This window comes from Nomascus leucogenys, chromosome 1a (assembly GCF_006542625.1).
Source record: "Nomascus leucogenys isolate Asia chromosome 1a, Asia_NLE_v1, whole genome shotgun sequence".
In the NCBI taxonomy this organism is placed as follows: domain Eukaryota; kingdom Metazoa; phylum Chordata; class Mammalia; order Primates; family Hylobatidae; genus Nomascus; species Nomascus leucogenys.
Genome location: NC_044381.1, coordinates 41,084,872 through 41,106,685, shown reverse-complemented (window position 1 = coordinate 41,106,685; position 21,814 = coordinate 41,084,872). Strand labels below are relative to the sequence as shown.

Below are 21,814 nucleotides of genomic sequence, written 5' to 3'. Positions count from 1 at the left end.
ATCCAGGGAGATGAGGGGCTGCGGCTGGGAAGGGCGGTGGGGAGAACAGAATGGGTAGTGGGGGGTTGGGGAAGGATGGGGGAACCAAGGAGAAGAGAGTGAAGTGCCAGACACTGGCGGCCTGGGAGCCAGATTTCCACTGGGTGAGGGGTCCTGTGGGGCAGGTGGGCCCTGAGAGTCCAGGGCCTGGTCCCGGCATGGCTCCCAGCTCCCCTCTGCCCAGAGAATGTCCCCACTGACCACAGGCATCACTGGACACCACTGCGGGGAAGCAGCAACTTCAAACTTGGTAGGGGAGCGACCCAGGGGTAGCACCTCAAGGCCTGTCCGCAGGCGGGCAGGAAACAGTGCTGGAAACATGCGAGGGGGAAAATGACACTGTTCCCCACCTGACCCTGCCCAGGTCAGAGGTCACTAGGGGCTGCTGATGTCAATGACCTCAGACTTCCACCTCTGTGCCTCCAAACCTCACCCCAGGAGATGTCGGAGCCAAAGAGCTCCCCAAGCCAAGATTCTGGAGAAGGCGGCCCTGGCCAGAACCGTGTGCTTCTGACGCCCTGCAGGGCAGCTGGAAAGGGGACAGGGAGGCCAAGGCTGGTCCAGCCCCGGGAACAGGGAGATGGCACATGGAGCCCGACAAAGAGCATGGGCTTTATTGGTCATTCATGATTAGAAAAGTGGGTGCTGGGACCCCCGTGGAGGGGGCTGGGCTCTGCCCGGTCACTGCTGGTGCAGGGCATATACAAGGTCTACGGCCCTCACAGGCCTGACTGGCTCCGTCTTGATGGCCACCAAACCCAGGCACTTAAGACCAGAGCCAGTGGCCATCAGCAGGGCCAAAGGCAGTTCTGGCTGTGCAGGGTCCCTGGGTTAGGAAGTGGATAGCGGCTGGGGTCACCAGGGCAACCCAGAGAGGGCCCACGGGAAGGGGGGGACGCTGGTGCTTTGGGAGAGAGAGAGATATCTCCTTGTCCTTCTGGAATGTCCTGAGACAGAGGCTGGCCCTGGTCCCTCATCCAGCCCATCCACGGACCTGCTGTGTGTCCTTGAGTGGGTTGAGACCCTTCTCTGAGCACAGGTCTCTGCGGCTGTCCAGTTCTGACCCTCTGGGCTATTGTGGCCAGCCCCCATGTGCCAGGAGGGAGCTGCCTCCTGGGAACAGGTGCTGAGAGACAAGAGTGGCCTCCTGCATGGTGCTTGGCCACAGTCAGAGCAAGGGCTGGTCCGGGGACATGGTGCAGATGAGGCCAGCCTGGGCTCTGGCAGTCTGGGGAGTGCCATGTGCAGGGAGGTGGACACCTCACAGGTATGGCGACTCCTGGGGTCGGGCGGCTGAGTTGCAAGGCAGGCAGCATCCAGGGTCCTGGAAAGGAGACAGAGGAGAGGCTCTGAGCCTGGAAGGAGGGAGAGGAGAGGCTCTGAGCCTGGAAGGAGGGAGAGGAGAGGGTCTGAGCTTGGAAGGAGGGAGAGGAGAGGGTCTGAGCCTGGAAGGAGGGAGAGGAGAGGGTCTGAGCCTGGAAGGAGGGAGAGGAGAGGGTCTGAGCCTGGAAGGAGGGAGAGGAGAAGCTCTGGGCCTGGAAGGAGGGAGAGGAGAGGCTCTGAGCCTGGAAGGAGGGGGAGAGGAGAGGGTCTGAGCCGGAAGGAGGGAGAGGAGAGGGTCTGAGCCTGGGAGGAGGGGGAGGAGAGGGTCTGAGCCCGGAAGGAGGGGGAGGAGAGGGTCTGAGCCCGGAAGGAGGGAGAGGAGAGGGTCTGAGCCCGGAAGGAGGGGGAGGAGAGGGTCTGAGCCCGGAAGGAGGGAGAGGAGAGGGTCTGAGCCAGGCTGTGACAAGCCCCGAGTGTCGGGGTCATTTGCACACCTGGACTCAGGAAGGAGAAGAGCCTGATTCTGACATGAGAGGTGTCAAAGTACTCCATGCCTCAGTTTCCCCTCTGAAAATGGAATGAATATGGCTGGGTTACTGCCAGGATTTAAAGGCCTGGCCCAGCATGGGGGGCTTGGGTTGGGTAGCTGCGACCACAGCCACCCACGAAACCTGACACCTCTCTGGCTGCTCCAAGCAGGACACACAGCAGCTTTGGCCTCCCAGCCTCTGAGGTCAGCCTTAAGGTCCACTGCTGGGTCCCCACGTGGCCCACAGGCCCAGCACCCTCTTCCTGGCAGGCAGATAACCTATGCTTGGGAGAGTTAGGGACTGCATTCAGCACACACAGCAGGTGATTAATAAATGGCCTGGACACATGCCCAAGCCAGGGAGCAGCTGACATCTAGGTGTTCTGGAAGAGGACAACTTAACTACAAACTGGAGGCAGCATCTGGACAGTGACTCGGACCCCACGTGGGGGCGCCCAGATCCGGGCCCTTTCAGAAGGGTGACTTCAGGCTCCATGGCCAGGACATTGGGGGCTGGCGTGATCCCACTGGGGGAATGGCCATGGGTGTGGTAGGGGAGCTTGAGAGGCCATGGGCCACTACGAGCAGCGGTCATTCCTAGTTGGCCCCTGTGTGGGGAGGGGCAAGGCCGGGTGGATGCAGGGTGCTCCCAACCCAGCTGCTGGCCCCAGTGCCCCACCTCATCCTCACTATGCCCTCTTGGGGAATTTTTTTTTTTTTTTTTCCCGAGACGGAGTCTCACACTGTTGCCCAGGCTGGAGTGCAATGGCGTGATCTCAGTTCACTGCAACCTCCACCTCCCAGGTTCAAGCAATTCTCTTGCCTCACCCTCCTGAGTAGCTGGGATTACAGGCATGCGCCATCACGCCTGGCTAATTTTGTATTTTTAACAGAGACGGGGTTTCTCCATGTTGGTCAGGCTGGTCTCAAGCTCCCGACCTCGGGTGATCCGCTTGCCTCAGCCTCCCAAAGTGCTGGGATTACAGGCGTGAGCCACCGCGCCTGGCCTGGGGAAATTTTTATATATCCTTGATACACAGGCACTCTGCCCCAAGAGCACTGCTCCTGTCTACTCTGCCGTGGGCCACCACTGGTGGAGAGATGGCCACCTGCCAGGAGTGCCCACCACTCCCTTAGCAACTCACCTCCACCTCTGCTACAAACCGGAGGGGTGACCCCTAGGCCCGAGGTCGCGGGGACTGGGGTGTGTGGCCCTGGCCTGGCTGCATGGACTGTAGTGTATGTACCATGTGGCCCTGGCCATGGCTGCATCCCAGGCCTTCCTGTGGATCCTGCTCCCAGGCTGTGTCACTGGGCAGACGCTCACCCTCTCCGAGCAAGGACACAGGGAGAGGCTGTGTGTGGTGTGGGAAGTCTTCCTACACTGGGTGCCTCGTCCTGTGGGGACCGCCTCAGTCTGCATCCTGCACACAGCCAGGGTCCAGCCTAAGGCAGGCAGCTAACAGACTCTGCGAGGCCCGGCAAGGGGCAGACTTGAAGAGTCACAGGGGCTCCACGTGACAAGATCCTGAATCCCACTGTCCTGGTCAGAGTGGCACAGTGAGGTGGGCATGTCAGGCAGGCAGTCATACCAAGGTCCCTTTTTCTCAGATGAGGGCTGGGAGGAAGCTTCACCTGCTAAGTGGAGCTGATAAGGGGTGCAGAGCCCCTGACTTATCAAGAGAAGCCAGAAACCTTTGGGTTTTGGGTGTTTTTTGAGACAGAGTCTCACTCTGTCACTCAGGCTGGAGTGCAGCAGTACGATCTTAGCTCACTGCAACCTCTGCCTCCGGGGTTCAAGCGATTCTCCTGCCTCAGCCTCCTGAGTAGCTGGGACTACAGGGATGTGGCACCATGCCTGGCTACTTTTTGTATTTTTAGTAGAGACGGGGTTTCACCCTGTTGGCGAGGCTGGTCTCAAACTCCTGACCTCAAGTGATCTGCCCGCCTCAGCCTCCCAAAGTGCTGGGATTACAGGCATGAGCCACTGCGCCTGACCCAGAAATCTTTTTTTTTTTTTTCGGACAGACATTCTGAATGTATAGAAATCTTATGTTTAAGTGAGTTCTCCAGGATGTTCAAATGGTGGCTCCTACACACATTCCGTCTAAACACTGTGACCACAGGACCCCAGGTGGCCAGCACCAGTGGCGGGGCTGGCCTCAAGGCAGTGGCCAGGCATTGGCCTTGTAGGTGTGGACGAGGATGCCCATGGCCTAGGAAGGTGTCCAAGGCTGGCCGGCCAGGGACTCGCCACACTGCAAGAGCCTCCGACAGCGAGCAACCCCAGGACTGCAGGCCTCGCGCCCCATCTCCCGGCTCACCTGGGTGCCCTACTGCTGGGGTGCCATGTCCATCAAGGGCTTCTGGACCCCGAAGGCCGTGATGAAGATGTTGACTACCACGATGATGAACACCAGGCCTGTGGCCAGGTTGTTGAGGAAGTCCAGCTTGGCGTGCTTGGCCGGGTTGTTAAGGTCGTACTTGACTGTGGGCGAGAGAGGAGTGGATGGTGCCAAGCGCAGCCCAGGCGCAGCGCCCCAGCCTGGGACAGTGGAAGGGGACCCACCCCAGTGGTCAAGCTGTCCTGGGACATTACAGGGCTCTCAGTTGCATTTAGGATGAGTTTTGTCGCCCAGAGAAAAATACATCTGTTTTGCTGAAACACTGACAACAGCGCCCCTGGCTTGGGCAACCCCACAGTCTATGACCCCACCTTCTGTAGCCCCCACACTTTCCTTATAGGAATTGAAGCTATAGACGTCAACCAAAGGCCAGGTTTGGGCAAATCCACTGAGCCCTTTGCGTGCCTTAATCTAGTGATTCCTGCCACAAACTGCAGTTCTATTATGATGCCTGTTTTATAAGTGAGGCCCGGGAGGTTCAGCCACTTGCCCAAGGTTACGCAGCCATGAGGAGGACCCTGGGCCCAGGAGGTGAGGACTGGCACGGCTGAGGCCATCTCATGGCATGGGTCAACAATAACCCAGTGAAATGCCTGCCCTAATGCCCACAGGCCAGGCCCTGACCCCACTCTGTGCTCTTTCAAAGTGCAGGGTGGGGCCAGGCACGGTGGTTCATACCCGTAATCCCAGCACTTTGGGAGGCCAAGACAGGAGGATTACGTGAGCCCAGGAGTTTGAGACCAGCCTGGGCAGCATAGCAAGACCCTGTGTCTACCAAAAATAAAAAAATTAGCCGGCATGATGGCATATAGCTGTGGTCCAGGCTACCTGGGAGGCTGAGGCAGAAGGCTCACTTGAGTCTGGGAAGTTGAGAATGCAGTGAGCTGTGATCAAGACACAGCAAGACCCAGTTTCAAAAACAAAACAAAACAAGGCCGAGTGCAGTGTCTCACGCCTGTAATCCCAGTATTTTGGGAGACTGAGGCCGTTGGATCACTTGAGCTCAAAAATTCGACCCGGCAACATGGCGTAACCTCATCTCTAAAAAAAAATACAAAAATTAGCCTGGCATGGTGGTGAACGCCTGTAATCCCAGTTACTTTGGGGGCTGAGGTGGGAGGATTGCTTGAGCCCAGGAGATGGAGTTTGCAGTGAGCTGAGACTGCGCCACTGCATTCCAGCCTGGGTGACAGAGGGGGACCTTGTTTCAAAAAACAAAACAAAATAAAACAAAAACCAAAGTGCAGGGCGAGGGGCGGGGGGGTGGGTGCCACTTCCTGGACTGCATGTCTGGGTGATGAGGGCCAGGAACTCGGCAGCTCCTTGAGGGCCAAGTGTGCAAGGTGGTGGGCACCTGTCCCAGGGCATGCGAACAGATGCCAGCAAGGTGAGCAGGTGGCCCGGCTGACCCCACCCGGGGACCTACCGAGGAAGATAAGCAGCACCCCCACGCCGATCTGCAGCGCAAGGGAGATGGAGATGAGGACCACCAGGGGCACATAGAAGGCGAAGCTGGGGCCCTGTTCCACAACGGCCTTCAGCTGGGACGCGTTGGCCATCAGCAGTGCGATGTCCAGCATGCTCTCAGCTGCGCTCTTCTTGTTGGCGTAATGGTTCACGTTGATGGGCCCGTGCCTCCAGCCCCAGCGGGCCGGCTGCAGGGAAGGGGATGGTTAGCAAGGCGGGTGGGGGAGGGGGCAAGGGCTGTGCCCGAGTTGGGCTCTGGGGGTCACCGGGCCCTGCAGGTGAAGGCTTCCCTTGCCCCCACCCCGGTAAGTGCTCAGACAGAAGTGCTTATTACCCTAAGCAGAGGCTGAGAGAATGTGCTCAGCCTTTATAAAACCTCCCCTAGGAATACAGTCCCGGAGAGAAAGGAAACGACATAGCAACCTCAGCACACGCACTCTGATTTTCCACTGGAAAGCATTGCACGATCCTCCCCCTCCTGCCATAGGCGGGGCTGCTCCTCCCTGCCTGCCCCTACCCGTCTGTGCCTCCCGGCCTCCTCTCCCCCTCCCCTCAGAGTCTGAGCTCCTGATGCCAGGAAAGGAAGTGACGTCTGGGCGGACAGATCTGTGCACACTGGCCCAGGCAAGAAACAAATCTTCCTGGGCTGGACCTAAGAGCTGAGATCGCCCCTGCCACCTCCCAACCTCCCAGCCTTGGGGCCCGACAGGCCACTCAGCCTCCAGGCCTCAGCACAGGCCTTGCAGAACTATCCGGCCATTAGCAGCAAGCCTTCACTGAGGTGGGCCACCCAGAACCCAGCCCCCACATAGCAGACACTCAATAGATGCCTCAGCATACGACATACAGTGGAGCTTAGCTTCCGCATTACTTCTCAGAGTAATAAAATGGGAATGCGAGTTCTGATGGAATCCTCTTTGCCTTAGGGGCCCATCTGGTCAGGGCCCCGTGCAGTTCTCTCAAAGCCCCCAATGCCTTTCCCTGGTACCAGACACTCTCAAGCTCCAAGGCCCCACACAGAGGCCACTGCTTCCAGGAAGCCTCCCAGGACTTCCCCTGGCAGGACATGGCCCTCTCTCCTGCCACAGGAAGGTCCTCTCTAGGGCTGGCCCTTCATTCCAAGGCAGCCCTAAGTACCAAACTTCCTCTTTCTCTGGAGCAAGAGTCTGCCCCTCTCAAGCTGCCCTGGTGGGGCCCCTCTTCAGCCACTCAGGACAAACCTGCCAGCCCCTTGGCCCGGCCCTTTGTCCACAGGCGCCCCTGAGCTGCCAGGCCCTAGACCACAGCCTCCCAGGACTGGTCACCTGTTTGGAGGCAGCTGTGAGAACCCACTGCTGGCAGCAAACCTCCTGGGGCCCTCTCTGGGAGATCCTGTTTCCAGACTCATGAAAGATGCAGGCCGGGAGGCCGGGGTGCCGCAGGGCCACAGGGAGGGGCGGACACTGGTATCCATCCAGGCCTCGACTTTCTGCAGGCTGGAAACATGCACAGTGAAAAATACACAAGGCAGCCAATACAGAACCAGCAGAGGGCAGGGGCCTTGCTTTCATGCTGCGTGTTTTTCAGTGTCATCTAAAATTATGTGCCCAGGAGGAAGAGAGAGTGGGCGTCAGGGGACACCGGCGGGCTCCGCTGCTTACACCTGGGCCTGGGAATTCCAACAATCTGCCTTCAGCATCAGCTGCTCTGTAAGTAGCAAGTTCACGTGGACACGTGTGCGCGCAGGGACAGCCGCCTTTACCTGGGCCACCCAGCAGCCCTGTCCCTGGGGCCCTGGTGTGCTCTCGGGTCACTCCATGCATACCCCGAAGCCACTATGGGGTGTCTACTTTGCCTCTCCCACCCTGGGCCTGACGCTGCACTCCCTGGGATTCCCCCAGGCCCCAGCACAGCCAGGGCACTCACCAAGTGAGAAGCTGTGTTCCTCTCCCATTCTACAGATCAGCAGATTGCAGCTCAGAGGAGGTTTGCCCAGAGCCACCTCCCAGGACTATGTGTCCCTGTCCCACCATTGTCTACTTAGGGGCTTCCTCCCAGGCTGCCCAAGGTCTGGGTGAGGCCAGCCCGGATGTAAGGGCCTGTGCCTGGCACTGAGGTCGTCTCCAGCTCTGCTCTTGCAAAGCAGCCCAGTGGGCCACACCCCATCACATGTGTGCTCCACGAGGTGCAGTGTCTCAGGGGCTGCTGGCCACAGTGGGCATGTACTCCTCAGTTTCACAAACCTCAAGTGCCAAAGTGCCTTCCTTCAAGGCCACCCTTATGCTCATCCGGGTCTCCATCCCAGGACTTGGTGCTGGGAGAAGAAGGCCAAGTGCAGACCCTGTGAGGATTTCCACCTTCCGGGGGCATCTACACATGTATGTGCATGTTCCTAGTCACAAAGACACAGAAACACACATCCCCCAGAAAGACACACATAGACATGTGAGACACACGTGCACACAATACAGCACACACAAATACACATGCACATACATACACAAACTACACGCACACGTACATAAACAGACACACATGCCCAGGCTAACTGTGTTGGCCTCTGGGCAGGAGGAAGAATTCCCTTTTTTTCTGAGCTCTGCAGAACCGTTTAAATATTTCACAGCCATGCGGTCACGAGGAACACTCGGATCCATTAAAAAGCACCATCCGCACAGAGCCTCCAGCTCCCCAAGCCTTAGCTCTCAGCACCCCCAGCCACGAGGAGCCTGTGCCCCTGCTGTCCTCATGCCCACTTAAGGTGGGTAAACTGAGGCCCAGCAAAGGCGGTTCCTTACCCAAAGCCACATAGCAAGTGAGGGCTTCGCTAGGATTTGAACCCAGGACCTGGGGCTCAGAAGCTCTGGTAGCTGATGCCATTGTCCCCTTAGGGGCTGAACTCTCAGTGGCTCCCTGCTTCAGGCTCCAGCTGTGTAACTTTAGGACAACTAGCCCCACTTTGTGCCTCAGTCTCCCATGTGTACCATGAGGCTGTGGAGCAGATGCCCCAGGATGGCCTCTGAGCCCCGAGTGGCCAGCAAATGCCCTGACCATGCACCCCTGCTGGTGAAGGGCACTTCCAGCCCATCTGGCCATCTGCTTCCTGTTCAACCTGCAGCTAGGGAAGCTTCTGCATGCAGGTCAAGCCCTGGCTCACCACAGCCCAGCCCGTGGCCCTGACGCAAAGCTCCCCCTCCGTTGGCCTCAGTCTCCCCCTCCGTATATCTAGGGTTGCACCTGGGAAACTCCCGCTCACCAAGGGAGAGGCTGTGTTCCTCTCCCATTCTACAGACCAACAGATTGCAACTTGGAGGAGGTTTTCCCAGAGCCACCTCCAAGGACTGTGTGTCCCAAAGCATAGGGCTGCCCCAGGATACAGCATAGCTGGCAACCACCCCAGGCAGCAGGCCACATTGGGAGTGTCATGTGGAGGGGAGGGCAGCAGGGTCGGTCTGCTTCCCTGTCCCTAACCTCGGTGCTCCGGGCCTTGGAGCCCTGGAGCTGGCCACCGCACAGGAGGGTCCCAGGGAGGACGATCCCACTCTCCCCCAGTCCTGGGCACTTGCCTCTATCTTGGGATGGGCCTTAGGGTGGCCGGGGGACCCAGCTACCACAGGTGAGGGAGCCCTGTGGTCCTGACCAGCCAGCAGGAGCTGCCAGGAGCTAAGCCCTGCCGAGACCAGTGCCCATGGCTTGGGCAGGGCAGTGAATAAACACCCTGGTTAATATATTCCCAGGGCCAATGGGACTTCCGCAGAACCTCAGCAGCACCCGGGGCCTGGGGCCAGGCCAGATATTTTTCCTCTGAAAGCTAGGAAGGAGGCTTGGTGAGGAGGTCAGCTCTGTGTAGGGGCGTGGCTGGCTCCTCATGCAACCTTCTGTGGACGGTCGGCCTCCCCACTGCAGGCTGCACGTGTTGGGGCTGGGCCACACGGTTGGTCCTAGGGCCACTTCAGTGAGCATCCTCAGCTCAGGCAGGAGGGGCTGGCACAGAAGTGGGATATGAACCAGGCTTGCTGCATCCACGGGCCTGGCTCTGGCCATGGCATAATGGGTGCTCCGGCTCACCCAGAGCTTAGATGGGTGGAGACAGGGTCGGGGGCTGTGGGCCCACAAATGTGGTGATGCATATCAGCTGCCCTTTCCAAGGGCCTGTGACGAACAGGGCTGGAAGCTGCCATAGCACCTCCTTTACCTCCCCAGTCCTGCCTCAACACTGACCACTCTATGCCTCAGTTTCCTCATCTGTAAAATGGGTAGACAAGGATGTGGAAGGGACTGAATGGGGTGGTCTCAGATGCCCCATGGCTGGTGGAGTGCATGGCAGTGGGTGGCAGGGCTGTTCTTCCTTGATGCCTGGCTCTCACTGATTTGAAAGACTCTGCCTCCCCGACCAACTCCACTGAACTCAAAAGCAGCTGAACAGGCTCACAAAACAGTCACATGGCAAAGAAAGGACAGCCTGGGGCACAGGTTCTCCTGTGCTGAGCAGGACCCAGGGGGACAACAGGGACGAGGTGCCTGCCCTGGGTGCCTGGGGGGGTCCCAGTCTAGACCTTGGCTGCTCGCAGTCTGTCCTGCTCACTGGCCCTAACCCTTGGACTCAGCAGGCATTGGCAGATGGTGGGGCAACCTGAAAATCAGGCACCCCTCTTCTCCCCCACCATGTGCTTGGACCTGCCTGGGGCCTCCGGCATCCCTTGTCTAACCCACCAGTGTGGGCATGAGCTGCTGTGCCCATTCCCCAGATGCCACACAGACAGGCAGGGCCTGGCACTGGAGCCCTGCACCGTCTCCTACCGGCCAGCCCAGGAAGCAGGCCCTGAGAGGGTCTCCCAGCTCCATGTCTGTGTTCCTGGCAGGAAACCCCAGCAAGACAGCAGGAAATGCTGGGAGGCGGGGTTCCCACCGCAGCTGGGCCAGGCAGACCCACTTCCCGCAGACTCAGCACTGGCCAGGAGTGGCCCTGAGACCATGTTAGGGTTGCCTTTTAGAACTTGGCCCAGACCCTGCCGGCCTCAGGATCTGCCAGGAAAGCAGAAATGAGGAAATGAGCAAACCTCCTCCTGGGCAGCTGAGGCCATGCACAGCCCAGACGGCAGGTGTACAGGGCACAGCTACCTACCTCCAAGGACCATGCCTCTCGGCCCAGATGTGGCCCCAGGAACCTTCAACCTGCAGGCTGTGAGGGGCAGGAGGGTGTGGCTGGCACCAGATGGCCGTGTCCCAACCCCATCCCCACTACCTCCCTGCCTTGAGACACCCTGGGGATAACAGATTCAGGCCATTTTCACATTAAAATTGTTGTTTACTATTCCTTCAGCTGACAGCCACAAGTGAGCTGACTCAATCCCTGGTCACTGATGGAGGCCCTCACATGAAGGGCCCCAGGGGCGCAGGGCACACGGAGTGGGGGAGACCTGAGAGCTTCCCACAGCCGTGGCCCAACAGAGCCCACGCAGGTCGGAGTTCCACGTGTGGCTCCTCCCTGAGCCTCAGCCACCCTGGGAGGTGAGCAGTTGTGCCCCATTTTACAGAAAAGGAAACTGAGACTCTCCTTGGGCCCCACGCTGGGCAAAGTGCTGCCCTCTCCAAACCACTGCCAGGGGTCACCAGTGGGAGAGGGTCTCCAAGGCAGGCAGAAGGATGAGGGCGCTGAGTGCTGGCCTGGCTCTAAGCACTTCATATACATCAGCCACTGAGTCCTCACCACCCTCTGCGGCAGGCACGGCGAACACACCCATTTCACAGATGAGAAACTGAGGCACAGAGTGCTGACATGATGTGCCCAAGAAACAGAGAAGCAAGATCTTGAGGGTGGAAAGAGGAACAGGTGTGTTGGGTGGTCCTGGGCCCCCAGGCTGGGTGAGTAGAGCGGCCCTCGAAGTTTTCTACCCCTCAAGGGGAAATGTGCTCATCCTCACACTGGCTCATAGACTTTCCACAGCTCCCTGGACACCAGACCATGATCAGGCCTGCAAGGCCCCTCCCATCGGCCTGGCTTCCTATCCCCCCACCTCCTACCCAGCCCTCATGTGCTCTGTGGTCCAGCCTCTGAGCCTTTGCTCCCCCTGTTCCCTCTGCCTAGATGCCCTTCTACACATCTCAGAGAGCCAGATCTGCCCACCCGCCTTCCCCGCCCTCGAGGGCTCAGCGCCAATGTCCCCACGTCCACAGAAAGCCTTCCCTGACCACCATGCCCCGCCCCCCACAATGGGCTCCCAGCTCCTAGGGAACCCCATGCTTTGCCCTCGCCTCTCCTGCCCTGTCTGGGCCGGGCTGCTCTCCAACCACGGCTTGGTGGGGCGGGGCTGTGTCTCCCTCCCTCTGGTGCCCAGAGCCAAGACAGTGATCCGGGAACAAATCCAACCCAATCTCCTCTGGGCCTGAGATGCACCCATCTCAGGAGGCACAGCCTATCCTGCCGCCCGCAGAGGTGAGCAGAGACTGCTCTGAGTGGAGGGCATTGCCCAGGCAAGGTCAAGGGTGGAGGAGGAGCAGTATCCCTCCCTTTCCAAGGCGCTTCCTAGCCACTGCCCTGTTTATTAGCTGACTTGCTTTCCCCACTTCCCTGAAGGCAGGAGGGACCCTCTGTTCTCGCTTTATAAGACCATGTCTAAAAGGCCCAGCGAGGTGTGGTAGCTTCCCAAGGACACACAGAGGAGGAGCCCCCTGCCTATTGCGCCAAAGTACTCACACACTGGGGCAGGGCCAGGTCGCTGGGGTCCCGCACACCGGCACTGCAGTGCAACAGCTCCTCTCTAACCTAGGGACAAGTGTCCATGCAGCCCCAGGGCCATCCTATCCCGTGGCTCATGGGGCCCCATCTCCCCGAACATGGCCTGTCCCCCACAGCACCGGCCTAGGACTGTTCACCAGCGAGTGGGCTGAGTGTCTTTGCCCCAGTCTGGTCCACGCCATGGAGAGGCCTGGAAAAACCCAACAGGCTGCTGTTCCCTGCCCCCCATCCCTGAGGGGGTTAGAAAAGGAAAGAATGTTCAAAGTAAACAAGTCACCAGAGGGCCATGCCAGGACTTTGCAACAAACACAAGGTGCTCAGTAAGTGCTGAGTCCTGGGATGAAGAATTCTGAAGCGGGACCACTACCAGGGCCTGCCCCCTGCCCACAGCTCTCCCAGGCCGGGCAGGGCAAGCTCTGGAGGGCCTGTGGGGGCATACACTGAAGGCTATGTGACGTTTCTATTTCTCAAGGCAGGTGAGTGGAATAGGGACCACCGCGGGCCCCAAGTTCCCTCATCAAGGCACGCATCAGATTGTGTGGTCAGCGTGGGGTGACGTAACTGTCTGCATGCGCTGGTCTGGAGCCCGGAGGCTGTGACTCCCCTCCGTCCGCCCCCGGGCAAAGTGCGCGGAGGAGCCGGCACGGCGAAGCTGAAGTTAGACGCGCGCGAGAGTTGGGGAGGTCGGGAAAGCCGGGCGCCGGCAGTCCTTAAACCGAGGAGCTGCGCCCAGGCCCCCTCCGCCGCGCAGCCAAGCGCGGGCGCTGCTTAGTGGGGCTGGGGACGCCAGCCCGCCCTGCGCCCCCACGCCCCCACGCTCCGCCCACTTCCCGGGGGTGGCTGGAGCTCCCAGGAGCATCGTTCTGACCCTGATGGGGCGGGAGGGACTTGACCTGGAACGGGACGTCCCCCACCACTGTGCAGTGCGGACGCGGCGCGCACTCCGCCGGGCGCCCACTGGTGCCCGGGGAGCCGCGGCGCCCCGAAAGGACAGGGCCTGGCAAGATCACGTAGCGGTGAGTGGAAGGTCTTACCAAGGCGTCCGGGGAGCCGGGTGTGCCCGGCGGCAGGCCGCCGTTGAGCTCGTACTCCTCGGTCCCCGAGTCCATGGTGCGGCCGCGCAGGCCGCCAGAATCCGGGCTTGAGCGCGCCCGAGCCTCCGCCGCAGGCTCCAGCTGCGCGCCCGCCCCCGCCCCGGCCCGCCCCCGGCCCGCCCCGCGGGGAGCGGCTGCCCCAGACTCCGCCTCCACCCGGGGCGGGCCCGGGGCCTGGAGGCCGTACGCTGAGAGCGCGCAGTTTGGGGCGACCTCAGCCTCTCGGGCCTGAGACGCTCCCGCGGGGCCCCACAAGGGAGGGGGCGCGACGCCGATGGCCCCAGAGGACCCTGCGCTGCGTCTTGCTCTGAACCTCCGTCGCGGACACTTTTAATCCACAAAATGAGGCCAAGAACAGACCTTTCCCTGGCCACCAGGCAAACTGCATGAAAGCGAGCGGGCGTTGCCGCCGGCGCCCACGTTGGGTTTTTCCCAGGCAGTGTTCGCCCTGGGAACCGCAGATCGCTCCAGCACAGCGCCTGCTGCGCCACTAGTAACAGCGTCAGAGAGTCCGGGGTTCCCCTGACTGCGGGCCACGCTAGCACGGGGCTTCCCACTCCCTGACCTTAGGTTTTCCTGCCTGGGAAATGAGGGTTATGAGGGCACAGACTCCTGGAGGGGCGGCGGGAGGCACAAAGGGGATGGACGCGCACTGACTCATGGGCCCATCTGTGCCACCTGTGGCAGGGGGTGGGCTGGGGACAGCACAGTGCCCAGAGCCCTGGCCAGATGCTAGGCGGGCCCCCACCTGTTGTATGATTGAAGTGGTTGTTTGGCCTCTGTTTCTCCATCTGTGCATTCCTTAGCACTTTGCCCACCTGGGGGCCTGGGGGTCGAGAGCATGTGGCGGCCACCCTGGGAGGCCAGGGGAGTTCATCCTGACCACAGCATAGTCAGCTTGCGGCAGTGTGGCCACTCTATTTCCAGAAGGGCAGTGGAAGGAAGGCCAGCTCAGACCCCAGGCTCTGTCCGGCCAGACCGCCACCGGGACAGGAGGTAGGAGTGTGTGGGCATGGGCAGGGCAGCAGGATTGCGCTTGCCCGGCTTCTCCTAACGGGGTCATCCCATGAAGGAGGAGCTGTCATTGGCTCACTTCACAGCAGAGAAACTGAGGCTCGGGCTGTCACTGCCCCAGCTCTGCCTCAGAGGGGATCTGCAGGACAGGGTCTGGCACGGTAGCCCACGGCGGGGATGGTTGCTGTTGTCCTCGCATAATCAGGGCACTGTTGGCACACCTGAGTGTTCACCAGCAGCTGGAAATCCAGCACCACCCACACAAAAAACTCTCACAGTATGGGACAAATTCCTATTCTGGGGGATAGTACCGGCTCACGAGGGCTCAATTCCTGGAGAGGCAGGAGTTGGGGGACCACAGAGAAAATACGTCACACCCAGAAAGGGCCCTGGGAGCTGCAGGGGAGCCCTGAGACCTCGGAAGGCCAAGGGCGCATAGAGAGGCCCCGAGGTGGGAGGGGTTGGCAGGTGGAGACCCCATCCTGAGAGTATTCTTTCTTTTGTGCCATGCGGCAGCTCCTGCAGTGTGGTTCATCATTCCCATCCTTTTTTTTTTTTTTTTTTTTTGAGACGGAGTCTTGCTCTGTCGCCCAGGCTGGAGTGCAGTGGTGCGATTTTGGCTCACTGCAAGCTCCACCTTCTGGGTTCACACCGTTCTCCTGCCTCAGCCTCCCAAGCATCTGGGACTACAGGCGCCCGCCACCACGTCCAGCCAATTTTTTGTATTTTTAGTAGAGACGGGGTTTCACCGTGTTAGCCAGGATGGTCTCAGTCTCCTGACCTCGTGATCCGCCTGCCTCAGCCTCCCAAAGTGCTGGGATTACAGGCATGAGCCACCGCACCCAGCCTTTTTTTTTTTTTAAATATATATGGAGTCTTGCTCTGTCGCCAGGCTAGAGTGCAGTGGCACAATCTCGGCTCACTGCAGCATCCACCTACCAGGTTCAAGCCATCCTCCTGCCTCAGCCTCCCGAGTAGCTGGGACTACAGGTGTGTGCCACCACGCCCGGCTAATTTTTTGTATTTTTAGTAGAGACGGAATTTCACCATGTTGGCCAGGCTGATCTCAAACTCCTGACCTCAGGTGATCTGCCCGCCTCAGCCTCCTAAAGTGCTGGGATTACAGGCGTGAGCCACTGCGCCCGGCCCCATTCCCACCTTCTAAGAGGAAGCTGAGAGGGTCGCAGCACCAGTGATAGTTGGGAAATCAGCCTCGGGTTTATAAACCTGCTCTGTGCTGGTCGTCTGAGACCCTCTCCCAGCCTCAGTTTCCTCAGCTCCTGGGACTGCTGGAAGGACGTGTGGGTGTCAGGGCTCAGGCAGGCTGCAGCGCTGGAGTTCTCTCGTCTGCTCCGTCATCCTCATTTGAGTATGTAGTGTCTGTTTTCCCCACTGTGCTCAATGCTGTTTACCCAACTGTTCTCTGCTGGATCCAACCCAGGACAAGTCTTAAAGGCACAGTGTCCCCCGTGTCCCTTCCATCTACCTTTTTTTTTTTTCTTTTTTTTGAGATGGAGTCTCTTTCTATCGCTCATGCTGGAGTGCAGTGGCGCGATCTTGGCTCACTGCAAGCTCCACCTCCCAGGTTCAAGCGATTCTTGTGCCTCAGCCTCCCAAGTAGCTGGGACTACAGGTGCCTGCCACCACACCCGGCTAATTTTTTGTATTTTTAGTAGAGATGGGGTTTCACCGTGTTAGCCAGGATGGTCTCGATCTCCTGACCTTGTGATCTGCCTGCCTCAGCCTCCCAAAGTGCTAAGATTACAGGCGTGAGCCACCGCACCGGGCCCAACCACCTACTTTCAAGTTCTCCAGGAGACCATGAGTGCATGAACTGTCCAAGACCAGTTTCTAGATGCTGACCCTGAGCTGAGGGACATGTCCGCAGGAGAGACACAGAGGAGGGGTGTGGCTAGGAGGAACGGGCTGGCAGGTGCCCCAGCAGAGCAGCCCTATGTGTGGGTGGGCGTGCACACACAAACACTGTATATGTATGGAGGCCCCAGGCCTCTGTGGAGGAGCCCACAGGGTATCTCAGCATGCCTCTCTGGTGCCTGGGGAGGCTTGGTGCATCCCTCTCCCCCATCAAAGACTCTAGTGGATTCTTCTGGGGCTGGCGTTGTGTTGAGTTCAGATCTGCCCCTTCTGGCTTGGGATACACTTCCTCATATGTAAAGTGGGTATATGGCAAGATGGCATGTGAGGACCATGGAGGCGTCACCCCAGCCTGCTCCTCACAGTGCCACCTCAAGCAGGTGACTCCATCCCTCTGACCAAGAATGAGACCGCAGTGGGGCAGAGGACAGGCACACCGGAGGCCTGGACCTCCCACTCACCCACTGTCCTAGGAGCTGGGACTGAGCACGGTCTAAGCGACCCCCACCGCGTACTATGGGGAGTACAGTTGTGTCTCTTGGACCTGGGGGAACATGCGGTGAAAGCACCAAGCTGTTGAAAGGTCCGTGGGTCAGATGGACCATTATTTCACCCACAGAAAGCCTTCAGAAGCAGCCAGTCCCTGGCCTCCTCCACCTCGGAGAGGCTTGCAGGCAGGGATGCCATTTCCACATCACCAAGGGAGAAAGCGAGTTTGGCAAAGTGGTGCAGCATGCCCGAGGCGACCCAGCTCTGCATGCCCACCTGCCCGCCTGCACATGCTCTTGCTAACGTGAGCAGGAGGAAGACGGGGCTGGCAGTCCGCCCAGGGCAATGGCAACTCCCTGGAAGCCTGTGGTATTGCCAGCACCAGCCGTGGCCTATCCACTCCCCACCCACCTGAAGGAGCTGTTACCTGGCATCAGGGTGGGCCCGGGGGTCTGCATTTCTATCAGGCGGTCCCCAGGGACCACAGCTCCCACCAGGTCAGTGTACAGAGCGGGGAGATAAGGGAGGTGGGTGTGTAGCGTGGCCACCCCATTTCCAGAAGGACAGAGGAAGGAAGCCCAGGCCTGTGAGGAGGTGCCATGCCATCATCCCCACACTAAAGATGGGATGGCAGAGGCTCAGAGAGCCGAGGGACTCGCCAAGGTCACCAGGCAGGGCTCAATGGGAGGGGAGGCACAGCCAGGTCAAGGATGATAAGGGGCCAGGTGATGGGAGATGAGCACCACGCAGGTATGAGAGCCTCTCATGCTGTCCACCACAGAGGAGCAATGTGTCCAGGCTGCACAGCGAGGCACAGCTGGCCCTAGAAGGCCACAACAACAGAAACAAAGTGGACGTCCACCACAAGGGAATCGCTAAGTGGATAATGGCCATCTGCATTCGGGAGTGGGATGCTATCGTCTACAGAGCAAGCGAGGCCAGGCCAGCAGATGTGGAGGGGTCCAGCTGCACTGCGGGCAGAGAACAGGCAGGAGCAGGAGGCTGGCCCCTGCTTCCTCTGCTGCACCCAGACACACTGCTCTGTTCCTGCCCATTTGTGCATCCGTCTCTCCCACTGGGGCTCCCAGTTGCCAGGCTGGGGCTGATGCCACTTTGCATTTATGGACATCTGTGCCCAGCAAAGCTCTTGTCCCCAGTTGCCACAAAAAGTGGCAGGGAGAGTAGTCATCCTCCACTATCTGTTCTCTTCTTCCCCCTCAGTCACAGGCTGCTGACTTTCAGCCGCACCAGTGGCTTCCCAGAATCAGAGCTGCATTTCTGTCTCCCTGCTGCTAGAGGTACCCTTATGGCTACATTCTGGCAATGAAAGTATTGTGTGCAACATCAGGGAAGGAACCCTAAACAGAAGGGATGTGCCATTCTTTATTACTTCCTCTATCCTGCTGGCTGGAAAGTGGATGTAATGGCTGGAGCTCCAACAGCCATGTTGGACCTTGAGGAGACCTTGGCCATAGGAGCCTCAATAGTGGAGCTGAAGACAGAACCAACCTGCATCCACAATGCCTGCAGCACAGGCCTCCCTGGGCTGCCCACCTCCAGACTTCTTAGGTGTGAGTAGGGAAAAACAAACAAACAAAAAAACAACTATCCTGTTCAGAGCCTGCTATAATTCAGTTTTTTACTTTTTTTTTTTTTTTGAGACGGAGTCTCACTCTGTCACCCAGGCTGGAGTGCAGTGGCATGATCTCGGCTCGCTGCAAGCTCCGCCTCCCGGGTTCACACCATTCTCCTGCCCTCAGCCTCCCAAGTAGCTGGGACTACAGGCGCCCGCCACCTTGCCCAGCTAACTTTTTGTGTTTTTAGTAGAGATGGGGCTTCACCGTGTTAGCCAGGATGGTCTTGATCTCCTGACCTTGTGATCTGCCCGCCTCGGCCTCCCAAAGTGCTAGGATTACAGGCATGAGCCACCGCACCCAGCCAATTTAGTTTTTTTCTAATAGAGCTGATGTCAATTCTACTTTGGAAAAGTGAGTTAGATTATGTCACCGAACAGCTTAAATCTCCCTGAAGGCTCCCCGTGACCATCCTCACTCCTGGCCCCTGCATACCTGAGCCCCCACATCACCCCACTCCTTGCCCTCCCCTCACCCACTCCACGCTGGCCATCCCCTTCTTTTGTTCTGTCGACTTTTCTCTACCTCAGGGTCTTTGTCCTCCCCATTTCCTCCACCTGAATATCCTGCACCAGATAGCCACATGACTGGCTCCTTCCCATCATCACCTGAGTGTAGACCATGTGTCTGCACCTGGGTCAGTGCCAGTGTTTGTGTGAGTGTTGTCCGCCCTTCTCCCCGAAAGGCCAGCATCTCAGTGGCAGTGGACCCAGAGGAAGGGAAATCTACTTCAAAGCCCCCAGGTGCTGCCGACTGTTTGCCCACCACCCAGGTGGTTGCCCGGGGCATGGCCTGGCCACGTTCTCTTTGTCCAGCCTCCAGAGGCAGTTCCCAGGCGTCCCTCTGTCCAGCCTGCTCGGCCCAGCCCATGCCCAGCAAACCACTAATGACAGGGGCCGCCCGGGCTTCTTATTCTTGGTCCTGACATCAACCGCTGACTCAGGCCACAAAGCCATGGGTCCAGAGAGGGTGGGAGCAAGGATGGGCCTCTGGCGGGGCAGGTGGTCTGTGGTTTGGCGAACAGATGTCCACCTGCGAGTCAGATTCAGCCTGGGTACCTCCCCCTTCCTCTCCCAAGAGCCCAGGCCGAGCTCCGAGCTCAGCCTCATCTGCTGGCCTTGGCCCATTCAGGGAGCCAGCTGGGCTGAAGGCCCAACCCTGGGGCTACAATTAGGTAACATCTCCTTAGTCAGCTGGGTCTCAAAGCACAGTACCTGGCCCAGGGATCAGTGCACAGCCATTAACGGGCCAGTGTGAGCTCGCATCAGATGTTGGTGGGGCTTGTGTACCCAGCCAGCAGGGCCCGTCTCTTCTGCCTCCTCTGCCTGGGACCAAAGTCCTCCTTCTCCAAGTCTGGGGCACCTCCTCCAAGAAACTCCCAGATGCCCCTGAAGGCATCCTTTCTGCACACACATGCCTCATCACCAGGTCCACTGGGGCCCACAGGCTTCCCCTTCCCACCCTCAGCCCCCTCGACGGACACCCCGTGCCCCAGGAGGTTCAGAGGGCTGAACAGGAGCTGTTTCCCTCTGTTAGCACCTGACAGCCTCCAAGACATTTTCCCACCCGTCCCAGGCTGTTGGGGTGTCCAGAGCTATGAGTTATGGCTGTTTTCCTAAAAAACTTGAGGGCCGGGCACAGTGGCTCATGCCTGCAATCCCAGCACTTTGGGAGGCCGAGGTAGGCGAATCACTTGAGGTCAGGAGTTGGAGACTAGCCTGGCCAACATGACGAAACCCTGTCTCTACTAAAAATACAAAAACTAGCTAGGCATAGTGGCTAGTGCCTGTAATTCCAGCTACTTGGGAGGCTGAGGAAGGATAATCGCCTGAACCCGGGAGGCAGAGGTTGCAGTGAGGCAAGATCGCGCCACTGCACTCCAGCCTGGGCAACAGAGCGAGACTCCATCTCAAAAAAAAAAAAAAATTTTTTTTGAAAAAGTGGTGACACCACCCCCACTGAGAGGCGGAGTATGGAAGTGTTACCAAAACACCAGGGTTCTGTCTAGGTCCTGCTTCTCACCACACAAAGCTAGTCACTGAGACAAGCATTGCCAAGGAAGAAGCTTTAATCAGGTGCTGCAACTGAGGAGACGGGAGCTCAGTCTCAAGTCTATCTCCCTGACTGACTAGAACTAGGGGTTTATAGAGCAGGGAAAAAATCATAACAATGTGTAAGAAAACAGGAACTAGAGAAGGGCAAGAAAGGGTCATGGTGAATCAGGGGTCAGCCATCTCATTGTCTGGGTGCGGTGATTTATTCAAAAAAATAAAAAGGTGGGAGCAGTGGCTCACACCTGTAATCCCAGCACTTTGGGAGGCTGAGGCAGGTGGATCACTTGAGGTCAGGAGTTCAAGACCAGCCTGGACAACATGGCGAAACCCCGTCTCTACTAAAAAATTTGAAATGGGTCCGGGCATGGTGGCTCATGCCTGTAATCTCAGCACTTTAGGAGGCCAAGGTGGGCAGATTACCTGAGGTCAGGAGTTTGAGACCAGCCTGACCAACATGGAGAAACCCCGTCTCTACTAAAAATACAAAATTAGCCGGGTGTGTTGGTGCATGCCTGTAATCCCAGCTACTTGGGAGGCTGAGGCAGGAGAATCGCTTGAACCCGGAGGTAGAGGTTGCAGTGAACTGAGATCGCGCCATTGCACTCCAGCCTGGGCAACAAGAGTGAAACTCCATAAAAAAAAAAAAAAAAAAAAATTAGCTGGGCGTGGTGGTGGGTGCCTGTAATCCCAGCTACTTGGGAGGTTGAGGCAGTAAAATCGTTTGAATCTGGGAGGCAGAGGTTGCAGTGGGCCAAGAACTCACCATTGCACTCCAGCCTCAACGACAGAGGGAAACTCCATCTCAAGAAAAAAATACATATATGTATAAAAAAGAAAAGAAAGCCTGTCTATGGGACTATTGGGTGGGTTTCAACAGCAGTCACTGCTGAGCACGCTGTAGCCCAGGTGTGGTGTGCGTGATCTCATTATGGGGTTGTTGTGTCCTTTCTACAGATGGGGAAACTGGGGCTCTGAGAGCTGAGATTCAAATCCAGATTGCCTGAGTCCATGCTGCAACCTCTGCCTACTGTGGCTAGGTGCCAGGAGCTACCTCGCAGCCAAGGCAAAGCCCTTTCCTGTCCTGCCTAGGGAATCTCAGCCCACCTCAGGCCCAAGGCTGCCCCTAGCTTCCTTGGGGGAGACCTCTGTGAATGTCAGCAGAGCCTGCGGTGGGGC

The 21,814-nt window shown here is 58.5% G+C and overlaps 1 protein-coding gene across 2 annotated transcripts; it reads right to left on the bottom strand.

Annotated features, from left to right (window-relative positions):
• Positions 1–627: 627 nt before the first annotated feature.
• Positions 628–13,968, bottom strand: NINJ1 (ninjurin 1). Of its 2 annotated transcripts, none has more exons than XM_030802482.1 (4): positions 13,513–13,968; positions 5,723–5,951; positions 4,216–4,379; positions 628–1,394 (listed from the first exon to the last, which is right to left on the bottom strand). In XM_030802482.1, exons 1-3 carry the CDS (start codon positions 13,585–13,587, stop codon positions 4,225–4,227), a joined length of 459 nt encoding a protein of 152 aa, XP_030658342.1. In that variant the 5' UTR covers positions 13,588–13,968; the 3' UTR covers positions 628–1,394; positions 4,216–4,224. The 2 variants fall into 2 exon arrangements, with proteins under 2 accessions (XP_030658342.1, XP_003260552.1); XM_003260504.4 differs by having other exon boundaries at positions 628–1,363.
• Between the last annotated feature and the right edge of the window lie 7,846 nt (positions 13,969–21,814).

Excerpts from the sequence above, each read along its gene's own strand:
- NINJ1 (XM_030802482.1), bottom strand. The coding sequence starts at position 13,587 with ATGGACTCGGGGACCGAGGAGTACGAGCTCAACGGCGGCCTGCCGCCG. Across the intron at positions 5,952-13,512 it reads CCGGCTCCCCGGACGCCTTG|CCGGCCCGCTGGGGCTGGAG; the intron begins GTAAGACCTTCC and ends CCTTCCCTGCAG. Across the intron at positions 4,380-5,722 it reads GGTGCTGCTTATCTTCCTCG|TCAAGTACGACCTTAACAAC; the intron begins GTAGGTCCCCGG and ends TCTCGCCCACAG.